This window comes from Eumetopias jubatus, unplaced genomic scaffold, assembly GCF_037043125.1.
Source record: "Eumetopias jubatus isolate StellerSeaLion01/CBP00866 unplaced genomic scaffold, mEumJub1_p1.0 scaffold_4, whole genome shotgun sequence".
Lineage (NCBI taxonomy): Eukaryota > Metazoa > Chordata > Mammalia > Carnivora > Otariidae > Eumetopias > Eumetopias jubatus.
In genome coordinates, this window is record NW_028274810.1 from 36,104,778 (window position 1) to 36,130,712 (window position 25,935).

Genomic DNA, 25,935 nt, shown 5'->3' on the forward strand with positions numbered 1-25,935 from the left:
GTTGAGGCGGAGGGGATGGCGGACCCTCTGAGGAGGACGCTGTCCAGGCTCCGGGGGAGGCAGAGTCCCCGCGCCGCCGGGGGGCTCGGGCTCCGGGCGGCGGCTGCAGCTACTGTGGCGGCCTCCGCGGTTGCCGAAGGAGACGCTGGCCGTGCCCCGGACCCCTGCCCATGCGAGCACGCCCGCGGAGCCCGGCCGAGCTGGGAGCAGCCCCCGCCGTCGCCGCAGGCGTGGGTTCCCGAGGCGCGGGTCCCGGGAGGACGCCCGGAGCAGTGGGGAGCGCTCGGGCCTCGTCAGCGCGGCGGGAAGGAGGCCCTCTCCTCGGGTCGCGGGCTCACTCGCCCCTGTCTGCACGCCCCGCCGGGCTCCGAAGGCAGCGGAGACGAGGAGGACGACCGGGAGGACGACGCCGACTACTACGAGAACCTGCCCGGCGGCTCCCAGTCGGCGCCCAAGCCTGAGGGGGCGGAGGCGGAGCGGTGGCCCCCGCCTCCCCCGGCGGCGGGCTCCTCCCCGGGGGCGGAGGGCGGCCGCCTGGAGACAGGCAGGCTGCAGACCCAGTTGCGAGAGGCCTATTATCTGCTGATCCAGGCCATGCACGACCTGCCCCCTGACTCGGGCGCGCGGCGGGGCGACAGGGGTTGGGCGGATCGCGGCTGCCTTGTGGGAGCCCGGGCTCTGGGCCAGCTACCTTCCCCCTGCGGCGCTGCGGTCCGCCGAGCCTGCCCCCAAGACTGGCAGCGGGGAGGCGGTGGCCGCCCTCGGCAGCAGGTGTCCCCGCCCCGGTCGCCTCCAGGGGAGTCGGGGGGAGGCCGCCTGCGGACTCCTCGGATGCGGCTGTCCTGCAGCAGAAGCCTCGAGAGCCTCCGGGTGGGTGCCAAGCCTCCTCCCTTCCAGCGGTGGCCGAGCGACAGCTGGATCAGGTGCGGCGCGCGCGGAGACTTGGGCGAGCCCCCGCCACGTGGAGGCGGGATGGACGGCTGGAGCGGAGGCAGCGCCCCGGCCACCGCGCCCTCCGGCCTCCTGACTCCCGGCTCCAAGGACCCCGGCCGCTCCTCGGGAAGCCCTTTCAGGGATCCTGCGGGGTCCGCTGTGCTACGCAGCGGCAAAGGAGACGGCCAGGAGGGGCTCCCCTTCCTCAAGCCTCCCGCGGTGACAGTCAAGAAGCTGCAAAAGTGGATGTACAAAGGACGTCTGCTGTCCTTAGGAATGAAGGGTCGCTCCCGGGGGACACCCCCCAAAGTCACGGGAGCGCAGGCAACCTCTCCAAATCTGGGCCCTTTGAAAATGCGTGAGAGCCAAGTCCTCTCCGTGCCTCCAGATCAAAGAATTACTCTAACAGGTAGGTTACTTTGCAATCAAAATGCTAACGCTTTGCGTCTTAATGTTTACCAACTGGGCTTCGCTTAATTAAGAGCCAAGAATAAGGTCTGTTCTTGCAGACAGGTACGTGCCGGTGCCAAAGTGTCACGTAAGGGGCAGCTGAATGCACCGGGTTACTTAGTATAATGCATTCACTTGTTTTGCCTTTTTCTTTTCTTTATCTTCCTGCCTTTCCTTTTCTTTCCTTTCCGACAGTGGCATGAGGAACTTGGGGTTTTTGTTTTTTCTTCTCTAAGACCCAGTGTGCCTACTCTTCAACACAACAGTGAGTAAAGGTTAAGTTCACCACACGCTTTTAGTATAGAGTTGGGCGGTGCTGCCTTGATTTTTATTCTTTGTGGCTCTAGGCAAATCCGTAGACTTTGTGGAGTTTGTGAATTTGAATTTGTTCCAAGGAAGACTTTATGGGCTTCATAAACTGTCATTTTACTCATTACACGTTTTTTTTTTCTCTCTCTCCCAGGCGCGCGTGCACACAACACAGACACACACAACCAAACCTCCAAAACAAACCAAACAAAAAAAACACTATCAACTAAAATTGCTTTTTAGTCACGTAGGATTTTCACTTACTTCTTTCCACCTTTCCTCTCTCCTCCCTCCCATAAAAAACTAACAAAGTGAATAATCTTTTTATTGTGGAAAATCAAGGGCACTAGTATTTTAATCAAAAAAAGATGTCTCATACTTCTAAGAAGTGCAGACTTTTAAAGTCATTTGTAAACTTAACTATATTTGCCCTTATAAATAGGATTTTCCTCCCAATTTTGTATGTACATGATTTTTAATTTTCACTGAAGGTTTAGAATAACAATTCTAGAAATCTTTTAATTATGTTGTAAATAGTAAAAATTCTTTCCTGAAAGAAGTATAATACTTTCAAACTGAGTCCAAAACAACATGATCCTTTGAGCTACAGTCTTAAATACAAAGACTTTTAGTGACCATAAAGACTTACATGTCATTAATTGTTTAAAAAATATTAGATGGTGAAATGTAAAAAGTATTCAGAGTACTTGGCATTTTCTCTGCCTTCGGCTCAAGTCATGATCCCAGAGTGCTGGGATCGAGCCCCGCATCTGGCTCCTTGCTCCGCCGGAAGCCTGCTTCTCCCTCTCCCACTCCCCCTGCTTGTGTTCCTGCTCTCGCTGTGTCTCTCTCTGTCAAACATAAATTAAAAAAATCTTAAAAAAAAAAAAGAATTACAAATCCCCCAGGACTGGGTTTATACACATTAACCTTGTTTAATCAATAAATACAAAACAGTGGGGAGAAACAAAGTTCACAAAACTTCTAATCACACAGTGAAGACAAATCAAATGATTCATTTAAAGCGTATACAAACTTGGAAAGTTTTTTTGAATCTATAAATCTCCAATCCATACCTGTCAATTTTTTCCCTCAAATTTATTCCATTTCAGTTGAATAAAAGGATGACAGGATGTAAATTGTTTTGTAAAGAGAGGTGTGCTTTATGTTAAATTCATATTAAAATATGCATTTGCAGGGGTAAAGTATTTGTAATCATATTTTATTGCCACTATAGCTTTATTTCCCATGATCTTGGTTCAGTTAACTCTTTGTAAGATTGTTAAATTTCAGCCGTAGCAAAAATCTGCATAAAACTTTAGTCAAATATTTTTTACCCGTTTGTTGCATAGGTTAAACATTTACCATCTGATGGCTTTTAAGGCCCTCAGTTATAGAGTAAATAAACATTCAAGGATTTTAAAAGTAATAATAAATGTAGTAATGCTTAAGAATGAATTCATTGATTTTTTTTTCCATTGAGAAACTAATTAAATGGAAGTAACTTTAAAAGGAATTAAAATGAAACATTAGAATTACTGTGTGGTAGTATTTTAGATATTTTACAAGAAATCTAAGCAAAAGCTTGGATAATTTCTGGTTTAAACACCTTTCTCAGATGTTATTTAATGTTTTTTAATCAGATGTTATTTCCTTTCAAATTTTTTAGGAAAGATAAAAATAATTTGTGTAATGTTTGCATATCTGGTATAGATTTGGAGAGTTAATCTTGTTTTTTAACTATTTTTCATTAAGTTAGTTTAACTCATTAAAACAATTCTGGATACTTTATGTGGTTCTCATATTTACCCCACCAGCCCCATGACACTTGTCATTTAACAACAACAAAATAAACGGGTTGAGTAGTTTGCCCAAGGTCACTCAAACTAGTATATGGTTTGTATATACTAGTATATGGATTCAAACAATTACACCGATTCAGACTTAGATCTCTATGACTCCAAAACCTGTATTTATTTAGGGTTAAACAGATGCTAAAGTTCTTTAGAGGTCTGATCCAGCAAATTCTATTATGTTGCTTGGATGGAGGAGATGAATGGAATTTCAGCAAGGTTTAGAAGGGTAGGTAACAACCTCAAAGTTGCAAAGATGAAGGAGTTCTCATAGATTTTAAGACAATTTTTTAATCAATATGTTTTAAACCTTTACCTTTAAATAAGTTTAGTTCAGATTGATGTTACTTGGATTCTATTTTTTTTTTACACATCTTTTCCGGATTCTACTTTACAGTCATGTTTTCTAAAAATTAATTGGGCAGTCCAAATGAAGCAGTACGTTCTAGATTGTATAAAGATGTTAAATACACTAAAAGGTTAATATCACACTTTTCTATACAGTATTATTTATGAGGATATTTTGTTTTAAAAATGTTACAGAATTTATAATATAGAATATATAATGGGATAGAGATACCTAATTTGCCCAATATTTAGGTATTTTGGAAATTTTTGAGACTGTATAACAAATGGATTTTCTATTTTGACTTCTGGCTCCTACTAAGAACCTCTAAAACTTGAGATAGTGTAATAGTGCCAGTGATTTGGTGCATTGGGTATGTAGTGTTCACAGATTGGCCAATTTGTTCTTAATTGAGATGATTATTTAAGAAATCTTAAAGTCATTACACATGGTAAATATTGTCAAGTTTCTGCAAGCCTTAAGATTACAAAGGAATTTTAATCTATTTGCCAACTATACTTCATTAAAAGTCTTTATAAATAAGTTTAATTAGCATATAGTACTCAGAAAGAAATTCAGAAGCACTAGGTTGAGCTGTTTCAGCCTTTTATTGCTTTAAAAATAGCCTTTTTAAAAGATTTTATTTATTCATTGAGACAGAGAGATACAAAGAGAGAGAGAGAGAGAGAGCACGGGACCCGATGCGGGACTCTATCCCAGGACCCTGACATCATGACCTGAGCGGAAGACAGATGCTTAAGCATCTGAGCCACCCAGGCGCCCCTAAAAATAGCCTATTTTGACTCTACTTTTGCTGCTACACTATCTGTGAAAGGAAAACTTTAGGGCATGTAACTTGTTAATATTTTTGTCTAAAAATGTGGGCAATTCTTTTAAAATAGTATAATTAACTGGTATAATCTTGTGTAATATACCTTAAAGTGAAGTTGACATTTATAATGTGGAGTCCCATCTATTTCTTCTCTTTTCTCAAGTATTTGTAGCTCTGACTTCTTATCTTTATGAGCTACGCAATCTTTATGGATTTTTTTCAACAAAATCTTTTATGCGTTAGCCCTCTTCATGATTAGTAACAATAAGCATATAATTTTTTTACTGTTTTCTATTTTTATTTTTATTTTTTCTATTTTTTTAAAAAAGATTTTATTCATTTGAGAGAGGGAGAGAGAGAGAGTGGGCATGCTCAAGCAGGGGGAGGGGCAGAGGGAGAGGGAGAAGCAGGCTCCCAGCTGAGCAGGGAGCCCAATGTGGGGCTCAATCCCAGGAACCTGGGACCGTGACCTGAGCTGAAGCCAGATGCTTAACAGACTGAGCCACCCAGGTGCCCCTGTCTTCTAGTTTTAAATCCCCCTCTGAGAAATTCTGCCATTTTGGCCCTAGAAGCAAGTCCAGTTGCTTTTTGGGGGGGGGGCAATGCCATAGAACACTAGAGTTGCTGGTGGCAGGAAAGCTCTGAGAATTACAAATTCAGCAGAAAATAGTGTGTTGATTTCAAAGTCCTACATTTCTAAGTGGAGTTTATTTTTTGAGAATCGCCAAGGCTATTTTCTACACCATTGCCACTCAAAGTGTGGTTCTGGAGCAGTGCTTTTTAAACTTAATGTGCATATGAATTCCCTGAAAATCTTGTTAAAATGCAGATTTATAGGTGTGAGGTGGGACTTGAGATTCTGCATTTTAACAAACTCCCAGTGTAGTTGCTACTGTCTGGTACATACTTTGAGTAGTTAGGTTCTAGAGTTCCCAGTGCCCCCATCACCTATCTTGATGCATTTGTTAAAGTTTTGAAAAAGCATTCTACTTTATTCTGATACCTGATTCTTAAACTAATCCCTATTAGAACAAAGCAGTTGAGCTCTTTCTGCTTCAGTTTTGTTATGTATACATTTATATTTACTACTTGCCTGTGACAGGTTTAAGCAGTTCCCTCTATATGGGTCTCATCTTGCACCAATAAATGTGAGATTTTGGAATCTGCCAGAGAGGGGGCCATATAGTATACTGGTTAACAGAATAGGGCCTCTGGGTTTCTGATTAGACCCCAGCACTTACCTTACCAGACTTGTGACCTTGAACAGGTTACTCAACACTGCATAGCCTCAGTCCTCAGGTTGCTGTGAGGATGAAGAAAGATAATCCATTTGGTACCAAGCTTGATTCTTAGTTAGCTGTTATCAAGAGAAAGGCAAGCAGGCTTTGTGAGAGTACTACCTTGCCCAGATCATTAGGATTCTGGATGGAGAGTGAAATGATCAGAAGTTGAGGAGTACTGCCTTGAAGAACACTGGGAGTTGAGCTAGAACACACCCCTTTAGGGGCATTTATTTATTCTGCTCATCTTTTCTTTTGTGCATCTTTGTCTTGCTCCTCCCCCTTACTTTTGTGGAACTGAAAACAGTCTCAGAGTTTTCTTCTCTACTGTCCCAAAAGCTAGCACACAGCTTTTTTCTTAAGGGTTTTGCTAGTGACAAGAGAGGAAACATAAAAGATAGAAAAATAACTTTCTTCCTTTCCATTGTACCCATTTCCTCATTTAGATTTATCTGGAAAAGAGAAAGACACTTATAAGTACACTCATGCATAAACCTAAGGTTTCAGTTTATTCTAGTCATTTCTTCTGGGCTGCCAGGTTTGACTCTAAGCAGGGCTGTTTGTATTTATTTAAACTCTAATACAGTATTTGTAAGAATACTTTTATGTAGGATTTTTTAATCTTTTCTTTTTTTAAAGATTTTATTTATTTATTTGAGAGAGAGAGAATGAGAGATAAGAGAGCACGGGAGGTAAGAGGGTCAGAGGGAGAAGCAGACTTCCTGCTGAGCAAGGGGCCCAATGTGGGACTCGATCCCGGGACTCCTGGATCATGACCTGAGCCGAAGGCAGTTGCTTAACCAACTGAGCCACCCAGGTGCCCTATTTAGGATTTTTTAAAGAGAAGTAAGCAAAAGCAACAGAGTTTGTTTCTGCAGTAGGACTTTTTTATTTATTTAATTTTTTAAAAAAAAGATTGTTTTTATTTATTTGACAGCACAAGCAGGGGGAGCAGCAGAGGGAGAGGGAGAAGCAGGCTCCCCCCTGAGCAGGGAGCCCGATGCAGGGCTGGATCCCAGGACCCTGGGATCGTGACCTGACCCGAAGACAGACTCTTAACTGACTGAGCCACCCAGGCACCCCTGCAGTAGGACTTTTTTAAATGATGAAAAGATGTCTTATATAGGTACATTTTCATTGAGGATTGAAATACATAATTTCTCCAAAAGTTTGCTGATGATTTTGAGCTGGGACACTAGTTAAATGTTTAGTAAGTCATTTTAATTTATTATGAAATCATTGAGAACACAAAATTGGCTTGAGTAGTTCACTACTATGTAGAATATTTTTCTGAGTGAAAAACTTAATTGCCACTTCTACATTCTCTTACAGATTTTCAAAGTAAAATGACTTTAATTAGTCATGTAATTAATTATATCACAATATGTATAAGTATAAGGGAATAAAGACTTTTCTGCCTTGCCACTTTGCATACTTATTTTGGTATCTTTTTTACTTGTTTCTTCTTTCAGTGTGTGTGTGTGTGTGTGTGTGTGTGTGTGTGTGTGTGTGTTTATGTATGAATATAACTGTAGGTAAAGCTAACATAAGCTAGAGGTAGTTCAAACTTATGCCAGTAGGGTTTAACATTAATTTTAGCATACAAGGGAGTAAATAGAAGATTGCAAATAGTTTTCCATTTCTGTGTAACTAGCATTCATATTCATCCCTTTAGTTAATGGAAATAAAAGTGAAATGTTTTAAATTCTTTATAAATAATTGCTCAAATAAAATTTAGTGCCCTGTAGGCATTGCTTATATTTCAGTTTTAATAAATGAATAAATTTGGCCTTTATCAGAAATCACCATAATGTACCTATTTATCTCTAAATTTCGCCTTCAGCATCAGGTACTATTTTGAATTATTCAACATTAGCAGTCAGACTGTTTGGTTTCAAGTTTTTGTAGTTTATAGTTTCATGAGAAGTAGTTGCATTGTATCTCGTGTAATTATTCCTTTTAATATTATACATTAGGGGTGCCTGGGTGGCTCAGTTGTTAAGTGTCTGCCTTTGGCTCAGGTTGTGATCTCAGCGTCCTGGGATCGAGCCCCGCTTTGGGCTCTCTGCTCCACAGGAAGCCTGCTTCTCCCTCTCCCATGTCCACCCCCCCCCCCGCTTGTGTTCCCTCTCTCGCTGTGTCTGTCTCTGTCAAATAAATAAAATCTTTAAAAAAAAATATTATACATTAAATACTCATGTCAATAGATGTGTCAATTTGCATAAGTATGGGATGCCAGTAGCTTTGTTTTTGTCATTGCAGTTCCTTGGAATGCAGTACAAGTAGAAGCATGTCTGTTTCATTTAACATGCATGTCAAAAAACTCTATAAGGGGCGCCTGGGTGGCTCAGTCATTAAGCGTCTGCCTTCGGCTCAGGTCATGATCCCAGGATCCTGGGATCGAGTCCCCCATCGGGCTCCTTGCTCAGTGGGAAGCCTGCTTCTCCCTCTCCCACTCCCCCTGCTTGTGTTCCTGCTCTCGCTGTGTCTCTCTCTGTCAAATAATATAATATTTATTATAAAATAAATAAATAAAATAAAAAAAACTCTATAGGACTCAAAATAAATTATCTAACTATATAAAACAAAATATATAAATGTTTGAGAGACATCTGAGTAAAAGATACAATAAGATGTGACTCCTAGCCATTCTGAGTTGTATAATTTTGTACTTTTGGCTTCGAATTTACAATTGTGTAAAGACTACAAATAATATCTTGTGAATGTCTGAAGTGCTATTAAATAATATGGGATTTGGGCTTAAATGTGAAATAGATTTAGTTTTTAGTACACTTGGACAAAGACGTGGCCACTAAAAGCCCAGAGGCCCCAGTGATTCATGAGTATGTGTTGATTTTCAGTTTTTAATTTCTTTAATTTTAAAGGAGACAGAACCAAGAGGACTCTTGAATCTTCAAGTTTTTCATTAATTAAACTAAATCAATTCAAGATACTTATTGAATATGTGTTACATGTTTGCATGTTAAATCTTGGAGGGTAGAGGTGTGTAATCTCTTTAGTTGTAGCCCAGGTATACTGCTAACAAACTTTGGAGTCAGAAGAGTTTATTTTGAGTGCTACCTCTCCCGTTTATGAACTAGGTGGTCTTGGGCAAGTTACTTGATTTTTCTGAGTAGTACTATACAGTTTTCAAAATATTTCCAACATTATCTCACTTAATTCTTACCAGCAGCCACCCTATAAGGTTAACTGGGGTGATATTATCACCATGTTCAGAAAGGGCTGCCTACTTCCCTACTTTTTGGTGGGTAGCATGGTATAGGAGAGTGTGGATTTTAGGGTTAGACTGGCTTAAATTTGAATACTACAGCTAGCACATTGACCATATTCCTCATTTTTTCTGGCTTATGGAAATAATCATACCTGTCTTAGCATTTTGGTGGAGGCTTAAATGAGGTTAAAGGCTTTCTTACTGTTTTATCTCTCATTGCTGATAAACAGTAGGCACTCAATAAATAAATGCATAGTAGGCATTCATGGGAGCTTCCTTCCCTTTTGCGTCCTGGTCTGTTCTTGCCTCTGGAACTAGTTGAACTTGAAGCCCAGTTTCTGTTTGAGGGTTGTTGTTTTTTTTAATTTTTTAAAATTAATTGCTTAGTTGGGTAAAATTTAGAATTAAAAAAAGACAAGTTTACAGTTTTTAAGGGATTTTTGTTCAGTAGAGGGAGGTTACTGAAAGCCTTGATTATGCATGAACCTAATTTTTTGGTTGTTATTAAATTCCTCATAGTTTAATATGTTTTTATCACTCTGTTATTAGGGTATTATATTTTATTTGCTGCAATACTAAGATGAATCAACCATATACATACTTAAAGTAGCACAGACTATAATTCCATAATTTATAAACCTGGACATGATCTTAAATTTTTACAAATGTGGTTTTGTCTGTTTTTCTATGTCTAGTGAATTAGATTATGGTATATATTTAGCTTATTGACTGTCATTGAAGCCTGCCTTATGCAATTCTTTGGATGTGTTCCTCTTTATATGGGATTAATGTTACGTATACATTTTCAGAGTCTTATCTCATTATATTAACACAAACACATCCCAACTATTTGATGACCCCCATTGGACTACGAATTCTTTAAGGGTAGAAACTATTTTGTTCATTCTTATGTTCTTGCTCCTTAAGTTTGTGCCTGGCCAGTAATAAGAACTGGTTGTATTTACCGTGAGACAAGATAGCTGGTTCTAATCTAGAGCCTTCTTAAGGGATTTTTATTTTTATTTTTGTCCTAGATATTTAGAATTTAAACCCTGCATAAGGTGCAACTGCATAACTATGAGATTGGGAAATAGATGTTATGTTGAAATTTCAGTAATCAGGAAAGCATTTAGTAATAAGTAAGCCACACTTATTTTTAAAGATTCACTCAAAGTTAATCTTTGTGTGAGAAAGTAGAAATATTACTTATGTTTTCTAAAGGTTTCTGGTCCTTGTAGTAGTAAATTGGAAATTATTAAAAATATTAATTAAAGGCATACTGTGTACAAAGCATTCTATGTAAGCTTTTTCTAAAGTATGTTTTGCTTGGGTTAAGTCTTTGTTAGCCCTATCATGTCTATAAAGGCAATCTCAGAGTTTGTTTATTCTTTTTCTCAGAGTTCTTATGTCACTTATACTAGTAGTCTAATAGAAATTATTGTTAGGTGAAAAAGCCAAAATTTTTCTTGTTTCATTTTAGTCTCCAAATGTAATACTACTTTTCTTTCTATCTTTTTAAAAATAATATTTTAATAACTGATTTCAAGTGACCTGTCTTTCCTGGTATGCTAGGCATTATATCATTACAGTATACTTTCTTTTTTTCCTTTGAAACAGATTTATTTGAAAATGTCTATGGGTCTTCAGTGAAGGGAAGAGAACTTGAAGATCTGAAGGATGATATTGGATTCAGAGGTCATAAGCCACTTAATAGCATCACTGTGTCAAAGAAACGCAATTGGCTATATCAGAGTACTCTGCGATCTTTTAATTTGGAAGAGGAAAATAAGAAATGCCAAGACATAAGTCACTTATCCATCTCACCCAAACATCAGCTATCACGGCCTTTCTTCAAGTCATCTGAGGAATACTGTACATATATGGTGTGTGATGCTACAAATTCTTCATTATCAAGAAACTGTTCTTTAGACTTCAATGAGGAAAATGATGCAGATGATGAAGGAGAAATATGGTACAACCCCATTCCTGAGGATGATGACTTTGGTTTATCAAATGCCTTGAGTTTTGGTGAGGCAGACCCTCCTGTTCTGAAGTTTCCTGCTGTTAGTTTGAGAGTATTGTCTGGTAGTGACCTAATGAAAACAGAGCAGTACACTGAAGACTTGCTGTGCTCTTCAGAACTCAGAACCACACAGTCCAATGAAACGAATCCTGTAGAGTCCATCCATTCCCCAGAGCTCGTGCAGCAGTTCAAGCAAAGGCTTGGACACAAGATACAAGAAGGTATCATGGTAGAGGAGAGTCTCATGTTGAAATCTCCTTTTGCAGGTAAAGATGATCATATGTTTGCCTTTTCTTTTTCCATTCAATTCTTTGACAGTAGCTAAAACTAAATATAGATGTCTGTTACAGCTATGTACTTTTTCTTACAGAGTGAGTGAATTTTCATAAAAATAAAACTCAAAAACCTTTACAAACCTTTTTATATAAATGGTGGTTTCATTATTCCTATCACAGACTTGGTTTTGTAAGGGGTGAAGATACTGGGGTAGTCCTACACCAACTCTTAGGATGTCTGTCCTTTGAGATAGTAATTACTTTTCTCTTAGTTGAAAGAATGGAATCACAAGGCGTGGAAGAGAAAGATATGTAAAATATGTAAAAGATGTAAATCTGATTTTACTTCATTCATTCATTTACACCTAGCCTGATTATAGCTGAAAAGTTGTATATTCAGTGTACCAGTAGTTATTACTTTATGGTTTCATGCCTACATTTCCTCATGAAAGGAAAGGAAGAAGAGAAAAAGAAGTGAGGGGGAGAAGTAAAGACCTTGGAAATAGGTGCTACAATACTTATGGAACCTAGAAAGGAAATAATTGGAAGTTTGATGCATATTAGGTTGAACCATATGAAATTGCTGAGATTCAACAGTGTCTGATCTGCAAAACAGCATTTCATATAGTTCAGCCTGATGGTTTTATTTTTCTTTGATTGCCTTGATTTTTTGATATGCCTCTTTTCAAATTTGATCCCAGACACACTACACAGGAAACTGCATAAAGCATATTTAGTTGCAAGATATCAAATGTTGGATAGAAAGCAGTTCTGGTTTATATCAAGTCATTTTAATTTATAAAATTTCAAATGAAGGGCACCTGGGTGGCTTAGTTGGTTAAGCATCTGACTTTGGCTCAGGTCATGATCTCAGGGTCCTGGGATCGAGCCCCACATCCAGTTCTGCACAACCAGAGAGTCTGCTTGTCCCTCTCCCTTTCCCTTTGCCCCTTCCCCCACAAAAAATCTAAAAAAAAATTTCAAATGATACAGAATATTCAAAGATGTGGGGTATAGCAGATGCTATCAGTACCTTGTGCATATCCCTTGGATTTTATTACTTATTTAGAGGGAAGCAGCCTACTTCCAAACATCAGCATCCACATCCCTGCTTGAGGACTCTGAGAAGGGTTACGGAATTTCTTTGTAGGGCAGTCTAGGCGTGCCCCTCAACCAGTGACTGACAGGAGTTGGTGTAGGGTTACCTCAGCTCTCTCCCCCCTTGAGTGCCATAATTCTACATTGTTTCCCAGAGTTTTCTCCTGAGGTTAAGTACCAGTTGCCCATAGTAGCAGGCTTGATAATTCTTGGATTTTCCCCTGAATTTTCTCACTTCTTGCTAGTATTTCTGTACTTTACAAATAAACTACTTGCATTTGAATCTGTTCCTCAGGGATGTGAGGAGCTGGAGTGAATGTTATATTGATAAGAGAAAAAGTGAGTTAAAAAACAGTGTGTACTATATGATATTAGTTTTTTGAAAGAAACACTGAGAAGTTATGCTGGAAATATTAAGTAACACCCCCCCATGTTGGGATTTGAACGTAATGAAAAATTGTGTGTGTGCATTCCTAATTGTAGACTGACTTTTCAGCATGAATTTGTGGGTTTTTTTGTAATCTGGATGGAGAGAGAAATAAATGCTATATAATATAATAGGAACGCAGGTTGTGATTAGGGTGGAGTGGTAGGGAAGGCTTAAAGGAATATGGCAGAGTGGCAGGTTGGTACGGTGCAGAAAAGGCAAGAGGGTATAAGAACAACTGCAAAGTTAGAAAGCCAGTGTCTGTAAAGTGATACATACTTTGATTTAAGTTATTGTCTTTAAACTGTATTATTTTATGTTTGTGGCAAATTGTGAACCTGGAAAGACTAACAGACATTACAAAAACAAAAAACAACAACCCCCAAACTTGAAAGTATGGTAGGACTGTCATTTAGGTCTCCTTTCTCACTGTTATTCTTCTCTTTAACATATTATTAAACTATAAGCACTATTAAATATGACCAAAGGAAATATTTATTTATTTATAAATATTTACTTATTTATTTTAGAGAGAGAGAGAGCTCATGCTCTGGTGGGACGGTGGTGCTGGAGGGAAGGGGCAGAGGGAGAGGAAGACATGCAACAAGCAGACTTCCCACTGAGCAAGGAGCCCAACACAGGGCTTGATCCCAGGACTCTGAGATCATGACTTGAGCCAAAATCAAGAGTTGGACACTTAACCAGCTGAACCACCCAGGCACCCACCAAAGGAAGTATTTAGACAGCTTATTTACATGTCATCATTTTTTGTTTTAGTTTGATCAGAAAGGTCACCTAAAGTGATATTTTCTTTTCTTTTTTAATATTTTATTTATTTATTTGACAGAGCACAAGCAGAGGGAGAAGCAGGCAGAGGGAGAGGGAGAGGCAGGTTCCCCATGGAGCAGGGAGCCTGATGCGGGGCTCGATCCCAGGACCCTGGGATCGTGACCTGAGCCAAAGGCAGATGCTTAACCGACTGAGCCACCCAGGTGCCCCTAAAGTGATGTTTTCTTTAGCAGTATTAACAGAGAACTGTTGAGAAATAGGCAAAGAGAATGGTTGAATTTTAAAATAATTTTCTGATTAAGAAATAGGAAAGCTTGAGTATATTTAATATGAATGACAATTTTTTAATCATCCTAACACAATTATGACTTGTTTGTCTTTCAAGTCCCATGTGTATATGTATCTTTTATCTAGCTGCAATCATAGCACTATGCTTTTTGGATAGTTTCACTTGGTATTTTCATCTTGTATTGTTACATACTGTAGAATAACATTATTGTTTACCAATTTCATAGTATTTAATTGGGTTGATGTGTCCTAATCTATTTGACTCATTATGTTGGGTGTTAATAGATTGTTTCCACTACTATTGGAGTGATCTTCATCATGTTCTATTTTACTTAATTAGGATTAATTACTAGTAGCATTACTGGGTTTTTATGACTGGTAACTATTATATGTAATTCCTATATTATATTTCCTAAAAGGTTTACCAGCTTACAGGCAACTAACAATTGGTTGGTTGATTCATTTATTCAGTAAACACTTAGTTTCTACTGTGTACGAGTTACTGTTCTAGGTGCTGAAGGAATGTGCCAGTTTCACTTGATTCTAGCCTGGTCCATGAATTTATAAAGATTTTCATTTTGTGCTTTCCCTTCATAGCTAGTCTGTGATTTGATTAGTGTGATTTTGGTTTAATTTTTTTTAAAGATTTTATTTATCTGAGAGAGAGAGAATGAGAGAGAGAGAGCACGAGAGGGAAGAGGGTCAGAGGGTGAAGCAGACTCCTTGCTGGGCAGGGAGCCCGATGTGGGACTCGATCCTGGGACTCCAGGATCATGACCTGAGGTGAAGGCAGTCGCTTAACCAACTGAGCCACCCAGGCATCCCGATTTTGGTTTAATTTTAAGCAGTTATTGAATTTGGTAATATTTCAGCTCTTGGATTTTATAAAAACAAAGCATTTTTATTTTAATAAATTATCTTGTCTGCAGTTAGAAATTGCTAATTTATACAGTATTTCATTTTAATAATTAGTTAAGGACTTAAGTAGGAAATATTTAATGCATGATGTGTAGAAAAAGTCAGAATGTTAAATTAACTCCTTAATAATGTAAAAAAACCTAGAGCAATTTAATATACTGGGTAGCTTTTTAAGCCATGACAAAATAGATTGTAAACTACAGCAAGACTCTGATTATTATAGAATGTTTTAGGCCAGTAAACCGTAGAATTGTACTACAATTTACAGTACAAGAGAATGCTTTATCTAGTTTATCAAACACTCCATTTCTTATTAGCTACTTACCAGAAAAGCCCAGCAGGCATGCTTAAAATAGTCCTTTCTCTATAAAGAAGCCAGTTCTTTGTCATTAGGATACATAAAGAGGGGTGGAGGGAGATGATATTAATACTTTAAAGAAAGGCCATTTAATCTATTGATTTTTGAAATGAATTAATACTTTTTTGGATCATTTTAATTGTGAAAATGTATTACATAGAGTAGCCTCTGATATGAGGGTCATTAGAGATCTTTGTAAGGAATAGTTAGATGAAGTATGAAAAATTGATTTAAATTTTAAATAGTTTAAAAAATAGATTATTTCTTTTTTTCTCTTTTTTTTTAAAGTAAGCTCTAGGCCCAACCCTGAGATCAAGAGTCGGATGCTCTACTGATTGAGCCAGCCAGGCACCCCTAGATTGTTTCTTTAAAGGAACAGTTTAAACTTATATTAGATTTTAGAAGATATTTTCATTTTGCTTTATTAGTTTGAACCCTTAAATAGGAACAGTTTCAAATTTTAAAATAAAATTTATTAGTCTATACATTTTTTAAAAAATTTATTTATTTATTAGAGAGAGAGAGAGAGACAGAGCATGAGCAGGGTGAGGGGCAGAGGGAGAGGGGGAAACAGGCTTATCTTTTAAAAGATACAAAGAAATACAAATAAATAGCCTAAACTGCACTATCAAGAGATTAGCCATTGTAAATATTGTGGTGAAAAGAATATTAAAAGTTGTTTAATATTAAATTGTTAATATTTATAACACCAGCCAACATTTAAAGTATGAAAAATTAATACTTAAGTATGCAAGGATCCTCATTTAATTCTTGAAAATAAAGCTTTAAAAAAATAAAGTATATTAAAAAATAAAAAACAAAAAATCTGCTTGTCCCTCTCCCTCCCCCCGTTTGTGCATGCTCTCTCTCTCTCTCTCTCAAATAAAATCTTTAAAAAAATTAAAAAAAAAACTGAATATTGAATATCATAAAGCTAATTGATTGATTTAAAAAAACTATAAAGACATTTCTTATATTATTTATATACAGTAGCTCCCTAGAACTTCAAAAGCTAAATTAGGGTCTTTCCTTGCAATTTCAAAGTATTAAATGACAGTACAGAGACATAAATAAGTTTTCTTATAATTCTGTTTTCATGAAGAGTAAAAGCATTGAAATGTTTCTTAATTCTTCTCCACCCAAAAATAGCTTTATTTTTTTTCTGAATGTGAAAGTAAAAAGTAAATATTCTATTTAACCTCAAACTTTCAATCCCAGTTAAAAAAAAAAATGTCAGGGCGCCTGGGTGGCTCAGTCGGTGAAGAATCTGCCTTTGGCTCAAGTCATGATCTCAGGGTCCTGCTCAGCAGGGAGCCTGCTTACTCCCTGCTTGGCAGGGAGCCTGCTTCTCCCTCTCCTTCTGCCCCTCCCCCTGCTTTTGCTCACTTGCTCTCTCTCTCTCTCAAGTAAATAAATTAAAAAATCTTAAAAATAAAGAAGAAATGTTCTTTTATTAGAGTAGGATTTCTTTTTTTAATTAGAGTAGGATTTCTAAATAAACATATTAAAATAGGAAATATGTTAAATGTGTATTAATATGCCAAAATAAACCTATTAAAATAGGAGGCTTTCCTAGTTTCCTCTGATATCCACTGCTTATGGTTATAAAATAGCATACTTCCTGAATTATACTGCAGTGGGAAAGATTTAAAAGGAACCTATATTATCCTTCCTCCAAACCTTTAGAATAGAAAAGCGGATGGAGAGGGAAATGCTTTTTTCCTCTGTAAGCTATTTAGAAATCCCCCCCGCTTTTTTTTAAGATTTTATTTTTAAGTAATCTCTACACCCAACGTGGGGCTCAGACTTAACAACACTGAGATCAAGAGTTACATGCTCAACCAACTGAGCCATCCAGGCACCCCTGGAAATCCTTGATACTCTGTTTGAAGGGGGTAATGGAGTTTACCTAAACTTGTAACTAACTAAATCTCCCCAATGAGATGAAACAAGAGAAGAAAATCTGTCTACATGAGTTTGTTTAGTTGATGATTTATAAAGTAGGAACCAGAACATATCACCTTGTAATACCTTTTTTGTTTGTTTGTTTTTTAAGGTCCTGGGATCCTAGCTGCTACAAATAAGACTGAATTGGGAGTGCCAGAACCATCTTCTCCAAGCCCTAGCCCTGTGAAAAAAAGTAGCTCAATTAACTGGTCTTTCCCAGATAAAATAAAATCTCCACGAACTGTGAGGAAACTTTCCATGAAAATGAAAAGGTTGCCAGAACTTAGCCGAAAGCTGAGCGTCAAAGGAACTTTGGATCATATGAACAGTCCAGATAATACTCCTTCCTTGTCTAAATGTAACTGTCAAGAAATGCATCATGCTGATATTCTGCCTTCTGGGAACACAACCACAGCTGCTAAGAGGAATGTTATAAGTCGGTACCATCTGGATACCAGTGTATCTTCTCAGCACAACTACCAGAAGAAGACGTTTATGAGTTCTAAGTATTCGTGCAAAGGGGGTTACCTCAGTGATGGAGATTCACCTGAACTTATAACTAAATCTAGCAAACATGGATCTGAAAACAAATTTGGAAAGGGAAAAGAAATAATTCCAAATAGTTGTAACAAGAGTGAAATAGACATTGATGCTTTTAGACATTACAGTTTTTCTGATCAACCTAAGTGTTCACAGTACATATCTGGGCTCATGAGTGTGCATTTCTATGGTGCTGAGGATTTAAAACCACCCCGGATAGACTCAAAAGATGTCTTCTGTGCGATTCAGGTAGATTCAGTAAACAAAGCAAGAACAGCTTTGCTCACATGTCGGACAACATTTTTAGACATGGATCATACTTTCAACATAGAAATTGAAAATGCACAGCATTTGAAATTAGTAGTGTTCAGTTGGGAACCGACTCCAAGAAAAAATCGGGTGTGTTGTCACGGGACTGTTGTTCTTCCCACTTTATTCAGAGTGACAAAGACACATCAGTTAGCTGTCAAACTTGAGCCTAGAGGTCTTATTTATGTGAAAGTGACTCTTCTGGAACAGTGGGAGAATTCTCTTCATGGACTGGATATAAACCGAGAACCCGTAATATTTGGTGTTGATATTCGAAAAGTTGTAGAGAAAGAAAATATAGGACTGATGGTGCCACTCCTGATACAAAAATGTATTATGGAAATTGAAAAGAGAGGCTGTCAGGTATTATTTCACTGTTTCTCTACTACCTCCTTATCAAATTTATCTGCCTTAACTAAGTTTATTGTTAAGTCTTAGGGGAAGGAATTCAAGGTAAGGTTAAAAAAAATCCAATTTAGACATTTTCTCATTCCTATTTTTTATTTTTATTCCATTACTGTTTAGGGTACTTTCACCTGTGTTGTCAGTGAGCAATTGAGAGCATGCTAGATGGTTCTACAATTTATGTTGTGATGCAGAGCTGCATGGGCCTTATACCTCTATCAGGATTGCTTTACAATGGCATTCCTAGGAAAAGCCAGAGCTGATAAGATAGGCAAAGACTAATTCATTTAAGGAATGTTTCTTCATGGTTTGACATTCTTATGGCACAGAATTCCAACAGTGAATCTTAAAACCCCACTTTACTCCTAAAACTAACACCCTGCCCTTATTCTGTACTCTCCCTCATACTCTCCCACTCTTCAGGAAGCATAAGCTTATTTGTCTCTGAACTTTGGGATAGCATGGAGGATGAAGAGAGGTCCTACTAATAACATTTCTCATTCTCTTTTCCTTTCAAATAAGAAGGTTAAATAAATAAATAAGGTAAAAGCAGCCCATTAAAACAAACAAAAACCCTGGTGTTGTATGTAATCAGATATGTAATATTAACCAGTTTATTAGACCTTATCTTTATTTTCATTAATACATGTGGGCTATGACAATGAGAAACAGCGTATCACTGAAGATATTATTCTGAGGTACAAGTAATTGTTTAAATTTAAAAATTAAGCCTAACGTCAGTATTTCTGAGTTATTTCTGCTTTAGTGCTATCAGAATTTATGACATTGATTAAAAACACCAAGGGTAAATATCACCAAGTCTGAACTATGATTTCTTTATATATAGAAAAGATTTTAAAATAACTCACCTTGGACCTGATGAGGAAACTATGGAAACAGTGTTAAGTAAGTTAGTGGGTTTTTGTATTAAAGATGCAGGAAACAGGTACTGGTTTCTCCTCCATTGTTAATTAGCTGTGTGATATTGGGCAAATCACTTAATCTCTGTGGGTCTTATTTGCTGATATCTATAAAAACAGATGAAGTAGCTTTCTGAAGGTGAGAGGTAGGAGGGACATCTGAACTTTTGAAACCTCTTCTCAGGTATATTATTCAGATTGACTTTATGTTGTCTATATGAGATTGAAGCCTTTAGTTTCCAATCTAACTCTTGGTCCGGTTACTTTTTCTTAAGGTTCTCTGTCTCCCCTCTCCTTTTTTTTTTTTTTTTTTGGCAACATGTAGAGAGGTCAGAGATTAGGCAGACTGTAAAGCTAATTATTAAACAGAAACTTTTACAATTGAATATTAAAATAAGTAACTCAAATAGCACTGTACTTTTACAGTCTCTTTTCTGAAATATTTTATAAAGAATGTATATATAAGACATAACTTTTTTAAATACTAAGAAAACATTTTTAGCAATGCTTTTTATTTCTATACTTAAAGTTTAGAAATAGTTACTTTAATAAAGAATTATTTCCTGTGATGGGGCGCCTGGGTGGCTCAGTCGATTAAGCATCTGCCTTCAGCTCAGGTCATGATTCCAGGGTCCTGGGATCCAGTCCTGCATCTGGCTCCCTGCTCAGTGGAAAGTCGGCTTCGCCCTCTCCCTCTCCCTCCTCCTGCTTTTGCTCTCTCTCTCTCTCAGATAAATAAACTCTTAAAAAAATGGTGTATTTAAAAAAAAGAATTATTTCCTGTGAACTAAAAAGTAAAATTTACAGTAGTACATTTGGAACTGCAGTTTTTAAACACCTTTTTTGGTTTTGTTTCTTTTGCTTTTTCCCTCCCCCTCACCCCCCAGAAAAAGAAGCTTATTGTGTCTGTATTTTACAGACTTCTACTTGGATTTTGTTTACCTTTTTAGTCAGTAATTATTCTTGTTTTTGTTACCGTGAACATGAGGTTTTAACAGTCATACAAAAGTAGTTTGTGGCGTCTTCCAAATGCTTTGAAGGCTACTACCACCTATCCCCTGCTTCCAGTGGGAAAAATTATGGTGGAAATCATACTCCTGGTTAATCCAGTACAGATTTTGTCTCTGATAGAGGCATCAAGCATGTACTTCAAGTGTTTGATTCAAGAAGTCAGCCTCTGAAGTTAGGGATAATATCCTAAAGTGTCCTTTCCTTGAAATATCTATATTAGATCTCTGTCTTCCTTTATTCACCTTTTGAGATAGCATGGTTCATTAATTTATTACTTACTACTGAAGTATTGCTTTCTTTATTCTAGGTTCATCTCCTTCTCAAGTTGACGGGGATACATCTTTATTAGGGAATTTTCTGACACTTAAGTGTGCCTATACCAGAAGGGTCTACTTGAGTTAGTTTCTTCTAATGTGATAGCATTTTAATATTTTAGCTTTATTTTCTGGATCATCTATGGGTCTGCTATGTCTTGTGAGATGTGACCAGCATAGGACATGCTATTCTCAATGTGAATGCACTATGAATGTGGATAAGAGTAGGAAATTTCCTTTTCAGTACATTCCTTAGTTTCCCATATTATGTTGATCCTTGCATCACCTTCTCTTAAAATAGTTGCAGGTTCCTGGGGCGCCTGGGTGGCCCAGTCAGTTAAGCGTCTGACCTTTGATTTAGGCTCAGGTCATAATCTCAAGGGTCATGAGATCAGGCTTCTCGTTGGGCTTTGCACTCAGCAGGGAGTCTGCTTCTCTCCTTCTCCCTCCCTCTGCCCCTTGCCTTGCTCACATGCATGCACTCTCTCTTAAATAAATAAATCTAAAAACAAAAAAAGAAAAATTGTTGTAGGTTTCTTACTATCTTCCAATTAATAGTTAGTGCTTATCATCTCTAATATTTTGCATAACATTTCTCTGTATCTATTAGTAACACTTTCCTATATCAAGACCCACCTTCTATATTCTATTCTATATTTTGTCAGTTATTTAATGACTTGGAGAGGTTTGTGTCATTAAGTACACCTGGAAATTTCATTTGTGTACTCCTTCTCCTAGTTTGTAAGATTTTAAAGTGATTCCTAGTTCAAATCCTTGGGGATATTCATTGTTTGTTTTTACTTTATTTCTGTCTTGAAATAATTTCTTTATAACTTTCTTCAATTCAAGGTAATGCAACTTCCTAAATCGTGTTTGATGTGGAAGTACAGTTAACAGTAACTTATTTTTCTTGGTTTTCTTGAAGGTTTATTTAAAAAAAAACTGCTTAATCAGACATGTTTTCCTTTTATAGATACCATGTTGATTTCCTCTCAGTGAATTTATAGTGAGCTTCCTAAGACTTAAATTTTATCTCCTGTATGAACTAACAATGTTTAAAAAAATAAATCTTTTTAGTGTAGGTTGAGGGGAAGGAGGGTGGTATCTGTGCATCTTACATATATTTTGAACTAAAGGTTTTATTTTACCTTTAATATATTATTTTAATTGAATTTCCTTTATCACTTAATAATCAATTTAGTAAGTTAAAAAAATTCCAGGTTTGCTTTTATTTCTTCCCTAGAATCTTTTTTTTTCCTAAAGAGATAACATAAATAGTATACTGGAATCTTATTTCAACTATATACTTTTTTATGGAAAAATAAACTGAGATTTAAAGAGATTAAATAACTTGCCTAAATTCACTAAGCTAGGAATAATAGGGCGGGGCTTTTGGAATCTAAAACCCTGTTTAACCACTGTGCTGCATTTCTTCAGTTTAGAGCAAAAGATGTGAAAGGGCGCAATCTTGGGCATAGTGGTTGACCACATAAAATCAAAGTGAAAGGCTTGTATCTTAAGATAGATAGCACTACAGAAATCATAGAATATTGTTTGAATTTAAAAGAAAGAATAGAATGTTTTTATTCATGAAGTCTGATGAATATAGTCTATGGTGAGATTTCAAAAGCTGTTTGAGGTATTTTTAATTAAATGTCATCAGAACATATTTGATTACCAATTTCATGTGACTTATACATTTTGTGCTATTATATTTTCTCTTTATCAAATTTACCATAATATGGCCATAATTTTATTTCTAGGTGGTAGGCCTGTACCGATTATGTGGTTCGGCAGCAGTCAAGAAAGAACTTCGAGAGGCTTTTGAGAGAGATAGCAAAGCTGTTGGTCTGTGTGAAAACCAGTACCCAGATATAAATGTAATAACAGGTAATAAATATTTTTTATTCTATGTACACATTCTGGAAAGACTGCATCTGTAGGAAAAGGAATTGAAATACTCTTTTGTAGCCCAAATTGAGTTGGGTTTTATTCTGAAGTCTTGTTTTCCTTTCTTCACAAACATTACTGTGTTATTTTCTGTGGGGAGGTACCAAGATATGGTCCCTGCCCTCAAACAGCCAACAAATATTGGGGGGGTTGGGGTGGGAGTAAGACCTACATTAGCTCTACTAGGTAGCAGAAGGGAAATGTAGCAGAGTACATTTTCTTCATAGAGGGATAAATAAAACACCATTAGAGTTCACTTTGATTGGAGCTTGGGTCATGTAAAGGGCATTGACTACCTGGGTAGAGAATTTAGATTTATTTAGGAGGCAGAAGGGACCCATCAAAGATTTTTGAGCAGGGGAGTGAAATCTTTAGAGATAATCTAATCTGGCAACTCTGTGTGATGGATTGGAATTAGAAGAAATCAGAAGACAGAAAACCAGTTAGGAAGGTGTGGTAGTCGTCCCAGCTGAAGGAGTCTGGTAGCAGTAACAACAGGAAGGAATAGCATTGAAAGGATATGAAGGAAGAGAGGGCCCAGATAAGCATGACTTAGACACCTGGTTGATTGGGTACCATTTGGAGAAACTAAAGAGCTGAGAGGAGAGCTACTGCTTTTGGTGAAGAAATGTAAAGAAAGATTATGAATTGGGTTTCTTTTCAAACATATATTGAATTTGAGGTACTAGTTGGAGATCTATGTAAGTATATCAGGCAAAGTAGAAAGTACAACTAAGGAGAGGAGGTAGTAAAATTTACCACGTGGTGAGTATAATCCAACGTATAATAACACTCCTGAGACGGGGGTGGGAAATGGCAGTGTGAGGGTCATTGACATGTAGTCGTAATTACTGCCTTGCGATTGTCCATAAAGGTCGAAAAGACAAGGGCTTTGAGGCTTTCCACACTTTGGAGGCATGCAAAGAAAGATCCAGCTAAAGAGATTGAGAGGAAAGGAGTCAGAAAGTTTGGGAAACAAAAGACAACAGAGTTTAAGGAAAGGTGTGAGGCAGTGTCATTTGATGGAGAGATCATAAAAGATGAGAACAGAAATAAGGCCTTTGAATTTGGCCATTATAAGATTGTTCATAACTAATGGATATCTTCAGGGACTATTGGCTTATAATTCTATGTTTGTTTTTGTTGTTGTTTTACTTCTTATTAGCAAAGTTTTGAAGCATATACAAAAGTAGAGAGAAATTGTAATAAACCCTCTTTATCCATCACCTGGCTTCCATAATCAACACATGACCAAACCTGTCTTTTTTTTTTAAGATTTTATTTATTTATTTGAGAGAGAGAATGAGATAGAGAGAGAGCATGAGAGGGGGGAGGGTCAGAGGGAGAAGCAGACTCCCTGCTGAGCAGGGAACCTGATGCGGGACTCGATCTCGTGACTCCAGGATCATGACCTGAGCCGAAGGCAGTCGCTTAACCAACTGAGCCACTCAACCAACTGAGCCACTCAGGCGCCCACCAAACCTGTCTTTTTTATACCCCTCATTTGATTCTCCCCCAGACATGGATTATTTTGAAGTATATCTGGGATATCATATCCATTCACCTATAAATGCTTTGGTATGTATCTCCAGATCTTCTGTGTCATTTTGATAGTTCTCTCTACTGTTAACTACCATTTTTTTATGCTGTAATATTGTTTATTTATCTCTCTAATTTGATTTTTTATTTTACATGCAAATAATTGCCTAGGAGAGAATTTGAGGGAGGTTCACCTTGCACATATTAAAAGAGATTTTTGTTGGTTGGAATCCTTTAAAACTTACTTTTAGGATTGAGGCTTTTCATATAGCTGAGGTTCTCAATCTCTGAACTCTGAATGACTATATTTTCATAGTATTTAATATTTATTCTTAGATCATCAAAACTTTGATCCCAACCATTTTAAAAGAGACAACAAACCAAGGCCCTTTTTCTTTCTTATAAATTTTAGCAAATCAGAAATTTTGGGTACTTTTATTTTTGTAAAGGAAGAAAGTTTATCCTTCCTTTCTACAAAAAAAAAATGGATCATGTCTACAAAAAAAGTAGAATTTTCCCCTTAATAATAAGTAATTAAAATCAGCAAAGGACCCATTTTATGAATTCATTAAAAGGAAATTTTATAAATAGCAATTCCCAGGAAATTACACTCTATAACCAAATGAAATGAGATTTTGCCTTGGTGGGGCATTATCTTAGAAATAAAAATAAAATAAAAAATAAAAATCGTGTCAAATATGTACAAATTAAAAAGATGAATGATGTGGTTTAATTAGATTATTTGCTATGACAAGATCCTTAGGAATTTGTAGCATGTGCAGATGATATGAATGAATATTAAATTTATAGCATTCTTTTCTAAAATAGAGAGTTTCCATAATTTATGAATTGGGTATTTTTTGGCTCTATTCTTCGTACTCTTCCATTTCAGGAAAGCTGGGGTTTTTTTTCTTGTTTTGTTTTGTTTTTGTTTCAGATTTATTTATTTATTTTAGAGAGAGAGAGTGCAGATGGGGTGAAGAGGAAGTGAGAAAGAGGAGAGAGAATCCCAAGCCAGCTCCATGCTGGGCGTGGATCCTGATGCAGGGCTTGATCCCAGGACCCCAAGATTACTACCCAATCCAAAACCAAGAGTCTGATGCTTAACCAACTACACCACCCAGGCGCCCCAGGAAAGCTGTTTTTAAAAGAACCTAGAACTATTTTCTTTCTTGATAAAGAACAAGTGAAATGATTTAAAATTGAGAAATAATTGAAATTACAATAAATTATACACCAGGTCTCATTATGTCTCAAAAGAAAGGATATTATTGATTTGGGGGATTGGCCAGTAATGATGTTGCCTCATGTGTTTGTTCCATGTGAACTCATATTTCTAAGTATACTTTGAAATATAATTAACAGTTCAGTAGTTCTAAAAAATGAGCTATTAATAAAGTGAATAGAATTTACTCACAGTTTAATGTGTTCTTAGTAGTTGGTTTGTCTGGAACACAGAATGAAGTGCTCCAGACAAACCAGATTTTTCCATGAAGTGCAAAATTTAAGGTATGAAATCTATTCATAATTGTTTATGGGGCTTATTTATCAAGGGAACAAGAAGAAATGAGAAAAGTAAAAATATTTAT

At 37.3% G+C, this 25,935-nt stretch overlaps 1 protein-coding gene across 1 annotated transcript in view; it reads left to right on the top strand.

Annotated features, from left to right (window-relative positions):
• The window catches only part of SYDE2 (synapse defective Rho GTPase homolog 2), a 45,437-nt gene continuing 19,502 nt past the window's right edge, over positions 1–25,935 (top strand). Inside the window, exons 1-4 of the mRNA XM_028102538.2 lie at positions 1–1,342; positions 10,853–11,524; positions 17,468–18,570; positions 22,621–22,747. Coding sequence (XP_027958339.2) covers positions 16–1,342; positions 10,853–11,524; positions 17,468–18,570; positions 22,621–22,747 — 3,229 coding nt within the window. The 5' untranslated portion in view covers positions 1–15. The remainder of the gene's footprint in view (positions 1,343–10,852; positions 11,525–17,467; positions 18,571–22,620; positions 22,748–25,935) is intronic.